Below are 13,265 nucleotides of genomic sequence, written 5' to 3' on the forward strand. Positions count from 1 at the left end.
TGGGAGAAGTACTCAGATCTTGTAGTAAAAGTAGAAGTACACAGATCTTGTAGTAAAAGTAGTCAGAGGTGGGAGAAGTACTCAGATCTTGTAGTAAAAGTAGAAGTACTCAGATCTTGTAGTAAAAGTAGTCAGACGTGGGAGAAGTACTCAGATATTGTAGTAAAAGTAGAAGTACACAGATATTGTAGTAAAAGTAGTCAGAGGTGGGAGAAGTACTCAGATATTGTAGTAAAAGTAGAAGTACACAGATATTGTAGTAAAAGTAGTCAGAGGTGGGAGAAGTACTCAGATCTTGTTGTAAAAGTAGAAGTACTCAGATCTTGTAGTAAAAGTAGTCAGAGGTGGGAGAAGTACTCAGATCTTGTAGTAAAAGTAGAAGTACTCAGATATTGTAGTAAAAGTACTCAGATCTTATGATAAAAGTAGAAGTACCAGAGTGTAGGAATACTCTGTTACAGTAAAAGTAGAAGTACTCAGATCTTGTACTTGAGTAAAAGTAGAAGTACTCAGATATTGTACTTGAGTGAAAGTAGAAGTACTCAGATATTGTACTTGAGTGAAAGTAGAAGTACTCAAATCTCCTTCTTGAGTAAAAGTAGAAGTACTCAGATCTTGTACTTGAGTGAAAGTAGAAGTACTCAGATCTTGTACTTGAGTAAAAGTAGAAGTACTCAGATATTGTACTTGAGTGAAAGTAGAAGTACTCAGATCTTGTACTTGAGTAAAAGTAGAAGTACTCCGGTCTTGTACTTGAGTAAAAGTAGAAGTACTCAAATCTCCTTCTTGAGTAAAAGTAGAAGTTCTCCGGTCTTGTACTTGAGTAAAAGTAGAAGTACTCAAATCTCCTTCTTGAGTAAAAGTAGAAGTACTCAGATCTTGTTCTTGAGTAAAAGTAGAAGTACCAGAGTGTAGGAATACGCAGTAAAAGTCCTGCATTCAAAATGTTCCTCTAGTGAAAGTATAAAGTATTCTCATCAAAATATAGTGAAAGACAGTGAAAGTAGTCGTTGTGCAGATTGGTCCATTTCAGAATAATATATATGATGTGTTTTATAATGATTGATCGTGAAAGTGTTACCTCTATGAATCTATATAAATAATAACTGTCTAAATTCTCGTCCTCTCTAACTCTGACGCTTCAGTCGTCTTTAAATTCAGAGTTACTGCGCTGTTTCTGATTCATGGTTTATCACTGCCCCCTACTGGCTACCTGGGATAAACAAGATATATATCTGTTGTCAACTTTAATTATTTCGTAATATAACTTTAACCTTCATGTGAATATATTTATTTAGTCTTTTTGTTGCACTTTATTATTATTTCTGTTCTATTTTAATTATCTTTATTGATTATATATTTCTTCACTGTACATTTGACCTAATGTAATGTAACTTAGCAGTGTTTTAATTGTCAGATAGTCAATATATTTGAATCTTCACGGTCAATGTTATATTTTATACTCTTTAGTTCTGTTTTATCTTCTATGTTGGGATGTTTATATTGAATGATTGTTTGTTTTTCACTCTTTTTTATTTCGAATTATGTGCAATACTTTGTTAAATTTGTTAAATTAATGAAACACCAGATATATCATACTTTACAGGCTCCTAAATGATGACTATACATGTGTAAAAAATTTAAAACCTATTTCTTGAGTTTAGTATTTTTAAAGCATTATCCATTTTGTTAAATCATTAAACCTAACCACTGGGTGGCGCTGTTGCATCACTTGTAACCATCGTTTAAAACCGCTAAAGTGGTGACTTCAGGCGCATCTAGTATTTATATTGATACCATCAACACGGAATGTCTTCCTAATGATTCTTGAATATACAGCTTAATGTGTAAAAGTATAATTTAAATTAAATAAAAGTATTATTAAAATTATTTTCAAAAAAGAATTGTTCGTTGTCGGCAGGATTCGAACCTGCGCGGGAAGATCCCAATGGATTTCTAGTCCATCGCCTTAACCACTCGGCCACGACAACTGATGAACGTACCTATAGGCTTACATTATTTATAGATGTATTACAATTGCATTACAAATACAGTTACTTTAAATGTTTATGATTATGTCACACATACCCTATAATCAATATTTGGACATTTATATTATGAGCCATGTTAAAGTGTTTGCTATAGTTTTATCTGTACAGGAAGTCACTACAATGCTACTGTACATAGTTTTCTGTTTGAATAATATTTAACATGCAAAATACATGATTAACTGATTAAAAACTGTACTGGTTATTCAACCAAACGGCTAGTTAAACACTCCTTAAGTCACATGCTCGGTAATTCATCAATGATATAAGAAGATTTAAAAAATACATTTCTTTGTGTTTAAATGTACAAAGGGCAACTACTTCGCACACTTGTATAATGTATAAAGTAGGTTGGTCTATAGTGTATTCTAACTTATTATGTATAATAACTGTTGACATATATATTGTCTATTTATGTTTATTTGTATAGATGTGTGTCATTTACATTGGGAACACTGAGGATATACTTGTCTTACTACCGTCTGAAAGGGCTGATTTAGCCCCCATGACTATTTCAAAGCATACATTTTTATTTAAACCATTAATGAAAAGGGGGAATGCACTAAGACATATATTACATATTACATATTAAAAAGGTGTTCAGAAATGTGTATTTGCACTTTAAGAAACCATAAAAGGCCAAATAAATATAAAATACATTAATGTGCATTGATATGAGCTAAAAAAACAAAACAAAAATAAACCTAGTATAAAATGACCAACAATCATGTCTATACTGATCAGTAACTTGAAACATGTATTGACATTTTTTTTTCATATTGATATTTTCTTGATTCTCCCTATTTTGGATATTATCTACTCTGACCTCAAACTGAATGCCTAACATTGCATTGCTTAAAATGGTAAAACACTGTTTAAACAGCTTTTCTCCCTCTATGTATGTTTCATTGTACATGTACCCCCTCGTTGACCTCATATCTATCATTAAGATGTAGTAAATTAAACTAATGTGAGTGAATCCTCATGTCGCTCATTGTTGCCACTGAGGAGAAACCACGTGACTCGTGTAGTGAGCGCCTCCTGTTTGTTCAGAGAGAAGAGAGGAGAAGAAAGATGGCGGCTCTATAGGAGAACCGAGGGCTCACATTCTCAGCTTCAAACACCCGTAAACAAACCCTCCAACCCGGGGAGTGAAAACAACACCGTCCGAACCCCACAGGGACTCATCTGCAGTGGAACTAATTGGAGGCAAAACCCTGCAAAAATAGGAGTAATTATTCCACCATGAGAGGGAAAAGAGGCAGGCCGCCCAAACCTCTCCAAGCGGAGGATTCTTCCCCGGCTGCAACGCGAGGTTTGCGGCCGCGGAGGAACATAAAGCCCCGGGTGCGAAGTGACGACCACAGCGGAGATGAGGAGGCAGTAAGCCCCGCAAGAGAGAGCCCTAAGCGGCGGAGAGGAGGAGGCAGGTTGGGGGGGTCGGGGACGACAACACGGGGCCGGGGAAGAGGGGGCAGAAGTCGGGGACGAGGAGGGAGGCGAACCCCGGTCTGCAAAACCGTGGTGTACGACGACCATGAAAGTGATGAAGACGACGATGCTGTGAGTCTGAGATCCGAAGAGGAGGAGGTGGAGGAGCCCCAGTCTGAGGAAGACGAGGCCCTGAAAGAGGAGTCTGACTGCATGGAGGAGGAAGAGGAGGAGGATGGTGGAAGTTTGTGCACGGAGAGTAGCTTCAGGAGTCAGAGCACACATGCAAGCACCCCGGGTAAATATGTGATCAAAGTGGGGTTAAATATGCACGGCAGCAGGGTGGTCATAATCAGAATAAGAATTCCTTTAGTCCCACAGCAAAAGTAATGAGCCAAAATTAGCACAATGTTAATTAAGAGGCATGCATAAAATATTGAAAATATAAAATACACAAATAACCATTTACAAAAATACACCAAGGTGGACAACAAAAAGTACAATTCATTGTTTTTTCTAAATAAGCTAAGGATGTTAAAGTAGTTTGACAGGTTTACAGTAGTAACAGCAGTAGAAGTATATATTGCACAGGTATATAAAGATATATGCAGCATAGCAGGTAAACAAAACGCATGCAATAATAAATAATATGTACATGTATAAAGCTAAATGTGGAGAAGAAAGCACGTAATAGAATTGAATAAAAATTGAGCAAATAAGTACAAATCCAACTTGACTTGGTGACATATACAAATGAAGGTATTGAGACATTATAAAAACATGTTAGGATATTTAAAACAATGTAGGTTTTTCACATAAAGGTGATTATTACACAGTAATGCAAGAAAAGTGTCTCTATCGTTTGGGAAAGGCATCCTGAAAGGCTGGATGTTGTTGTTTTTGCTCAGGAAGCTGTGTGGTTATTGTTCAAAATGGAGACTGTATGCACACAGGCCGCAGATCGGTAAAGCTGCTGTCGGTGGATCAGATCTGGAGCTGTAACACCAGCTCACCTGTGTTTCCACCACTGTCTAAAAGCACTATTTTCTGCATTATTCACGCATTATAGCATAGCAATAACTGGGCATACCTCCTACTCTAAATAGCGGAAGTGGTTAATTTACAGTAGCTTCTAGTCTGCTAACGTTAGCATGTACAGCTAGCTCATACTGCCTTCTGTAAATATGAACTCCGATAGTTGGATACTTATATATTGACTTTATATATTAACATGCAACACTATTAGCAACAAGTGAAGAAGAAATTGTAGTTTCTGATTTGAAGCCAATTCAGAGAAAGATGATGACTACGTGGCTAATGTTAGCATGTACAGTTAGCTCAGTTAGCTACTGGATAATGTCAATAAGAAGTCCGATAGTTAGATCATCATAACTTAACGTTAGTATCGGTTCTTATATTAAAATGCAACGCGATTTGTAATAAGTGAAGAAGGAATTGTAGTTTCTGATATGAAGCTAATTCATAGAAAGAAACCGGCTACGTGGCTAATGTTAGCATGTACAGTTAGCTCTTGCTGCTAACTGTCAATATGAAGTCTTGTAGTTAATAATACAAATGTATTTATATCATTATAACTTTATTACTTGTAGTTACACGCAAGCCCATTTGTATCAGGTGAAGAAGAAAGTATAGTTTCTGAATTGAAGCCAATTAATCAAAAGATAATAGCTTCCGAGCTAATGTTAGCTTTCACAGTTAGCTCATGCTGAATACTGTCAATATGAAGTCTGATAGTTAAATAAAGCTAACTTTGCGTACTTCTTATAGCTAAACGCAATAATATTACGCGAAGAAGACATCGTAGTCTGTCATTAAAGCTAATAAAATAAATATAAGAGCTAGCTATCTAACTTAATTGTGTCTCTTTGACTGGTTATAGCAAACTACCTGCACCTGTAGGATTGAGAATAACACTAATTACAACTACATTAAGAAATTATGCACCATTTATTCATTGGTGTAGAAAAAGTTGGTAATTGCCAAATGTTAATAACAGTAATTCAAGGCCAAGAAAATACCATTTTTAAAAACAAGATATAATAGAATAAGAACGGTATATAATGCAATGTAAAGTGCAGTGTAGAAATTAAAAAGTGATTTGATTTAATAAAAGGCAGAAGAAAAAACAAGTGTCTTCAACCTAGATTAAAAATAAGTAAGAATAGCAGTTCTGTTATGGTTTCTTTTCAGATTTATAAAGCATAATAACTGAACGCTGCTTCTCCATGTTTAGTTTTGACTCAGACAGAAAGCAGAGAGCAGTATTGACTTATTATATGTAATGTGCCTCTCAAATATGCTGCAGCCTATCGATCAAAGCTAAGTTTGCTTCCCTAACACGATTCCTGTCTCCTACAGGGAAGAGAAAAGGCCGGCCTCGACCTCGCAGCCCTATCCTGGAGGAGAAGGAGATTCCTGCTCTCAAACTCCCCGACTCCTCCGAGGATCTCCTGGTTCCCAGCGCCGAACTGCTCAACGCCGCCTCCATCTACGAGGTGCTACGTAACTTCAGCACGGTGTTGCGTCTCTCCCCGTTTCGCTTCGAGGACTTCTGTGCTGCGCTGGTGGGTCAGGAGCAGTGCACTTTAATCGCAGAGACACATATTGCCCTCTTGAAGGTCATCCTACGTGAAGAAGACACCTCCAACACCACGTTTGCCCCCGCCGACCTCAAAGACAGCGTCAACTCCACTCTGTATTTTATCGACGGCATGACGTGGCCGGAGGTTTTGCGCGCGTACTGCGAGAGCGACCGGGAGTACCATCACGTTCTGCCCTATCAGGAAGTGGACGAGTATCCTTATGGTCCTCTTGAGAGTAAAATCAAGGTGTTGCAGTTCTTAGTGGATCAGTTTCTGACCACCAACATCGCCCGCGACGAGCTGATGTCCGACGGCACCATGCTGTACGACGATCACTGCCGAGTGTGTCACCGCCTCGGGGATCTGCTGTGCTGCGAGACGTGCTCAGCGGTGTATCACCTGGAGTGTGTGAAGCCCCCGCTGGTGGAGGTGCCGGAGGACGAGTGGCAGTGCGAGATCTGCGTCGCTCATAAAGTGCCGGGGGTCACCGACAGCGTGACGGAGGCGCAGAAGAACCGGCCGTACATCAGACAGGAGCCCATCGGATATGACCGGCACCAGAGGAAGTACTGGTTCCTGAACAGGAGGATTATCGTGTAAGTTACTGCACCGGAATTCACTTTTTAAAGGCGCCCTATATTCTCCCTCTCCTGTTGTGTGTTCTACAGGTTTGAGGTGTTTCCGTCTCCACTAACCCCTCGCCCTTATTCCACCTAGGATAGCACTTTTTACTTTTGGATTCCTTTACTAGCTTGTAAAGCGTTGAGGGCACCAGGAAAAGCGCTATATAAATCACATGTATTAGTAGTATTATTATTAGTGCATGTAAATGTTCTGCAAAGTCTAAAATCCCTGTGTTCCCTCCAGAGCGAGTTTCTCTCCCACATACTTTGAGTTAAATGGGACGCTGTCTAATATTTTATTTTTTATTTAACCAGATAAAAGCATTAAGAAAACAATCTCATTTTCAATGCTGACCGGCCAAGAAGGTTACACATAACACAAACATATAAAATACAGAGAACATAACTAAGAAAACAAAAAAGCAGTCACTACATTGTGCACAGTAGGACAGTAATAATAATAATAATATATTTAATTTATATAGCGCTTCTCATCTGCCAAGACAAATCTCGAAGTGCTTCGAAGTAAGAAAGGTATTACTACTTATCAATATTGACCGGTTTAAATATTACTGTAAGGATGGAGGAAGTAATACATCTTGTAAAGTACACGCTATCTTATAAATTGAGATTGCAAGAAACGCAACTCAACGGAAAGTGGGAAAGGGACTATCCAAGACTCAAAGCAAAGACATTGGACTGGAACACTAGCTGATGGTTACATGTATCTTCAAGAATAGCATTGCCTTGCTGGCTTTTTGTTACACGATTGTTATGTTGCCGTAACCAGTATGTTAATGCCATGTCCGCCCCCCCCCCCCCCAGCGAGGAGGACGGGGAGCAGAAGGAGAAGAAGCAGATCTGGTACTACAGCAGCAGGAAGCAGCTGGAGGATCTGATGCAGGCTCTGGACCGTCAGTACTGGGAGGCCGAGCTCCACGCCGTGCTGGAGGAGATGAAGGAGGAGGTCCACGCGCACATGGACATCACCGAGGAACTCACCAACAAAGCCCGGGGAAACAACAAAGCCTACCTCGCCGCTGTCAACGGTACGAAATATAACGTCTTCATTTAAACCTTGCGGTGTCATCCTTAAGGCTTGTATTGACATTCCTACATAGTGTGTAGATATGTCAATGGAGTGCAAGTAAATACAATCTGGTACACGATTTTCAGATGAGTGATTTATAACCTGATTCCAAACGTGGCTCGATCCAAATGGGTTCACTTATCTTTTGTTTGTGTAATATTTATTATGCCTGCTTTGTTTTATATACGATATTGTTTATATTGTCCGCTTCCATGACACAACAATGTGTTGATGTAGCCTCAATACTTTTACATCTGAGGAGCAAATCTATGAATATGTGTATATTAGGGCTGTACCCGAATATCCGAATATTCGTTCGTTGGAGTACTATTCGGGTTTCAATTTCGTTATTCGGATATTTCGTTTTTTTTTCAAATTGAATTTATTGAAATCTCCAATATCACCGTAAGAGCTCGTGCCTCTTCGGGGGGTGCTAACACTTAACCATAAACGTTATAGTGTTGCACGGTGTACCGATACTTGAAAGGTACCGCGATACCCTGCCGTTAAAAACGGTACGATTCCTCCGTTTCATTAGTATCGGTACTTTAAGAATGACGGGGAAAAGTACTCCCGTGAAAAAGCGCCGTTTTAATAAGAGCCGTGTGTGTTCAGCGCTCTGCTTCCACTCGCTGCACTGCAGCCGTGCCTGCAGTCCCGCTCCTCTCAAGCACGTTCTAAGTCCCTCCCCTCTCTCGTGCACGCGGCCACGCGCTAGCTGCCAGAGCATGTGAGAAAACTAGAAGCATGGCTGAAAGAGGGAGTGAAACTGCCGCTGCGCCTCGGCTTGTTGACAAAAAAGACGCCAGAAGTCTGTGAACGAGCCAGAAGTCAGGTGTTCAGAGCAGAGCTCCCTGTCGGAGCGGCAGAGCGTGATGTGCACTGAAAAGTTTTTCTGTCGCAATATTATCGTTGAGCAAACTTAACTAGCAAACTAGCATCACTATCTGCTAACGTTAGCTTTAGCCTTCGTTTTCTATTAGTTTTTTTCATAGGGTATAAACGGAGGTGGTATAAATATATATCTTGTACTTGAGTAAAAGTAGAAGTACCAGAATGTAGGAACAATCCTGCATTCAAAATGATCCTCAAATAAAAGTACAAAAGTATTATCATCAAAATATAGTTAAAGTAGCGACAGTAAAAGTATAAGTACTCAGGTCTTGTACTAGAAGCACCAGAGTGTAGGAATACTCTGTTACAGTAAAAGTAAAAAGTAGCGACAGTAAAAGTAGTCGTTGTGCAGATTGGTCCATTTCAGAATAATATATATGATGTGTTTATAATGATTGATCATGAAAGTGTTCTCAAAGCTGGTGAAGGTGCAGCTAGTCTGAATGACTTTGTAGACTGCAGGGTAGCTGGTGGATTTACTCCAGGTGGAACTAAAGTCTGATTCAACACTTGGTTATATTTCACATCATTTGTCCACATCTAAAGTAACTAAAGGTATTAAATACATGTAGTGGAGTAAAAGTACACCATGTACCTCTGAACTGTAGTGGATTAGAAGTACACCATATACCTCTGAACTGTAGAGTAGAAGTACACCATGTACCTCTGAACTGTAGTGGATTAGAAGTACAAAGTAGCAAAAGAAACATTGAAATACTTAAATAAAGTACAAGTATCTCAAAATTGTACCCAAGTAGTACTTGAGTTTATGAACTTAGTTACTTTACACCATTGACCATAAAGATAGAAAGACTAAGCCTTGCACAGAGGCATGAAAATACATTTTCAAAATGCTCAACAGTGCTGCCAAAATGTTAAACTCACTGCTACACAATTAAAATAAATGCTTTTATATATATTTATATTAGATGTGACTCTTTGGCGTTTCTGTTCTTAGGAACACTGCTGCTTTAGTTGTTCTGACTGCTAAAATCATCTGTTATTCCTAATTTTAAAGCCGATATTCCGTGGGTCGGGGGCTCGGATCCTTGTCACCTTTTTCATACCTGATGAGTTTGCATCCCTGATTATATTTAAGACTGTTTCCCTTTTTTTAAGAAAAGTATCGAAAAAGAATCGGAATCGCAATTCTTGACTTGGTATCGGTATCGAAACCAAAATGTTGGTATCGTGACAACACTAAAAAGTTATCGTTTACTTTCTCCGTCTTTATATGTAGACATTACTTTTCTCTGTTAATCTCCGGCACGTTGTTTCCATAGCAACAACAACTTCCTGTCAACAGCGCTACCTCTCCTTCAAAATAAAAGCATGTCCATAAATAGGAAGCCAAGCCAAATTACACTTAAGACATATACAACTGAAAGTAACAAACACAATGCGATATCCTTTTCAATTTCAAAGAAAAGGATATCGCCCCTCCCCCACCCGAATATTCGAATATCTGAATATTTGTTCGTTGGAGTACTATTCGGGTTTCAATTTCGTTATTCGTTTTTTCGTTTCTTTCCCGTTTTTTTTTTTTTTTCAAATTTAATTTATTGAAATCTCACACTTAACCATAAATTGTTATCGTTTACTTTCTCGATAATTACTACGCCCCCCCAAGTTGTCGCAGTGTCTGGGCAGTTTTCTTTCTTTACTTTATTGGTTCGGCGAAAAAGTAGGAAGAAAAACGTTTATTTTATTGTGAAATATAAATATTGCTAAACATCAAAGTAATTCGACCTGCACAGAAACACTCAAAAGATGAAATAAATAAATAATAATGATAGAAATTAAAAAATGACAAGATCAAATATCAGAAAGCAATTATATATATTTAAATGATAAAATATAAGCCTTTGTCCCACCGACTCTGAATGAGCACAAACTCCTTAAAGTAACTTTTACAAAAGTCTCCTAACCCGCTTTACAACCATCTATGAGAAGACAAGATTTCAAGTACCAACAGTCAATATAACGTTCTTCCCGTCCGTCATGTTTTCATCATAACACGTGTTTAAAAGCGTGAACTTGCCGGTTTTCTAATTAAGTTGTTGAAACAGGTTTTTAATTGAGACTGAGACTTCTCATCGTCACCGCGTGTCCAGCACGGCTTCATTCTGGAAATCTTTAGATAGCATGTTTCTGCAGAAGTGCGAACGGATAACTCCCACCTGTCGGCTGCGACTTCACTTCCTGTTTCACTCTCACTCAGACACGCCTCGTTTCCCCCGAAGCGGGGTGTTTCGAAATCTTTTGATATCCTCTGCCAGCAGCTTCCGTTAGTGTTCGACAGGATGACATATCTGTGGGTGTTGCAGTTTTCCTCTCTGTGGCATGCTGTCAGACACTTGAGGTTTGAAAAGTTATTCTGCAGCTCGTCGGTTTCTCCATCATAGGTGACTCGCGGCTGGTATTTTCTCCACGTTAGAAAGCGCCGCACATTCCTTTATTCCTTCGTGGGACACAGCTCTCAGTGAAAACTGAACTCAGAGGAGATCTGGAGATATTGTTCTCCTGAGGAAAGAGAATCTGCCCCGTCTTGTTTCTGAGCGGATGTGGATTACTTTCTTTAAGCTGTTGACTCTGGAGTCACTGAAACCAAGTTAGGGATAGGACTGGGCGAGATAGGATAAGATGGAGCTCTATTGTCTCCCTTTGGAGAAATGTGTCTTGGGCATCGAGATAATACACATTCAGGTCAGAGATCACACGGCAAAGAAACAAGAAACATCCAGGGACAGCACTTTCCCTATTTAGTTAGTTTAGTCAATTTATTGAACATGTCAGAAACAAAAAAATATAACAATAATATATATATATATATTCTCTTTTTTCTTTTCTATTGCATTCATACATAATCAAATATTGCACTGTCCCTCTTGCACCGATGCATCGTGTCCGTCTGATTGCACACATCCCTATTGTGTCCATAGTATTTACACATAATGCACTTCCCCTATGTAACCTTCTGGATTGCACACGCTACACTGTAAACATGAACACACACAGATATGGACTAGAATAGGGCCCTGTCTCATATTGACAGATTTAAATATAACTGTAAGGATGGAGGAAGTAATATATCTTGTAATTAGGGATGTCCCGATCACCTTTTTTTGCTCCCGATCCGATTCCGATCATTTGATTTTGACAATCTGCCGATACGGATTTTTCCTGATCCGATCTTTATGCAATGCATTAAGAGAAAAAAAAGGTAACAGATAACGGCTGGTCATCCAACGCGATGAGTTCAGCTATCTTGGCTGTTATCGTGTTGGCCTTTTCTCTGTTCTGGGGCAGTTTCTCTTTCCTTTTGAAAGCCTCTGAAAGTGTCGGTTGTTTCAGTGCCGTTACCCGAGTGGCCGCTGTGTACTCGCCATGTTGTTGTTGGCGTATTAGATTGGTCGTGTCTGTTCTTTCCACCACGCGGAACCTCCGCCTTGCAAACATTGCATCTGGCTGTTCCACTGCCTTCGCTTTCAATTTCATAATACTTCCAAACTCCCAACATTTTCTCTGTCCCGAGTCACCAGCTGAACGTAGCCTCTCGTTAGCTTGCTGCTACTATTAGACACTGCGCCCACTCTGTTGCTTTGAGAGGAATAAGCAACCAGGTCTGAAAACAAGCCCAAGCAACACATACATGATGTTGAGTCATTTTAAACCAAAACTAAGTCCTCAGGATGACTTTAAGACGTGAACATGGTCATTTTTGTTTTGTAACATTAAATTAAAAAAAAAAAAAAAAAAAAAAAAAAATCCTGATCCCCGATTTTTTTCCTCCCGATTCCGATCTTTTGAAAATCACATTTTTCAATGCTACTAGCTTACTTACCCTATACTTTAACCAAATACTCTTTCCATTACTTTTAAATGATTCTATTACTTAAAGGCTCCATGTCACGGCCATTTCTACTGATCATAGTTCCATTGTTGAGGTCGACTAGAATAGATTCACATTGTTCAATGTTCCAAACTCTCATTGGTTTCTCACAGCATCTCTGACAGTCTGTGTATTCACTCTCTGTCCTACACGGCTTGTTGGAGCTCCTCCCCCTCCTCCCTGTGAGCCCACTGTGCTCTGATTGGTCGGGACGTTGCGAGGCTCGCTGCTCAGTGAGCTGGCTTACTGCTGTGCTTTCCGGGTCAGCGAAACCCAGCCCGAAACTGACACGGACACACCCGCAGCCTCGCCGCGTCCCGCCGTCTCAGGCTGAGACATCCGCGGAGCTGCATCGTGTCCTAGCCTGGCAGCCTCTCCACACCATTTACACGCAGTCAGGGTATGGCTGGGGTCGGCTACAGCCAGCCCCACCTTGAAACATGATGTTAAAGCTAATTCAATTAAATAATAAGCTAAATGTTGAGAACACGGATTGCGAAAATATACGGGTCGCGTCCACAACACGCAAACTGACCCTGCTGTAAAACCAAGTGCACGGTGCTGACGCAATATGGTTGAGACCATTCGGGCTTATGCTAGAGGGGTGCGAGGAATAGTCCAAGTAGTGGGGGGGTTTTATTCACTAAAGGTGTGGAAATTCTCTGGCGCTATAATATCAGCGCG

The 13,265-nt window shown here is 39.8% G+C and overlaps 1 protein-coding gene and 1 non-coding gene across 2 annotated transcripts in view; one reads left to right on the top strand and one right to left on the bottom strand.

The window, feature by feature from the left end:
- Window positions 1-1,909: 1,909 nt before the first annotated feature.
- On the bottom strand, window positions 1,910-1,991 carry trnas-aga (transfer RNA serine (anticodon AGA)). Its single transcript has one exon. It is a non-coding gene; the product is annotated as a tRNA-Ser (tRNA).
- Window positions 1,992-3,113: 1,122 nt separating this feature from the next.
- Window positions 3,114-13,265, top strand: part of LOC117451592 (nucleosome-remodeling factor subunit BPTF-like) — a 62,881-nt gene continuing 52,729 nt past the window's right edge. The window contains exons 1-3 of the mRNA XM_071203909.1: window positions 3,114-3,777; window positions 5,859-6,678; window positions 7,531-7,754. Coding sequence (XP_071060010.1) covers window positions 3,294-3,777; window positions 5,859-6,678; window positions 7,531-7,754 — 1,528 coding nt within the window. The 5' untranslated portion in view covers window positions 3,114-3,293. The remainder of the gene's footprint in view (window positions 3,778-5,858; window positions 6,679-7,530; window positions 7,755-13,265) is intronic.

The sequence above is a fragment of the Pseudochaenichthys georgianus genome, chromosome 8 (assembly GCF_902827115.2).
Source record: "Pseudochaenichthys georgianus chromosome 8, fPseGeo1.2, whole genome shotgun sequence".
In the NCBI taxonomy this organism is placed as follows: domain Eukaryota; kingdom Metazoa; phylum Chordata; class Actinopteri; order Perciformes; family Channichthyidae; genus Pseudochaenichthys; species Pseudochaenichthys georgianus.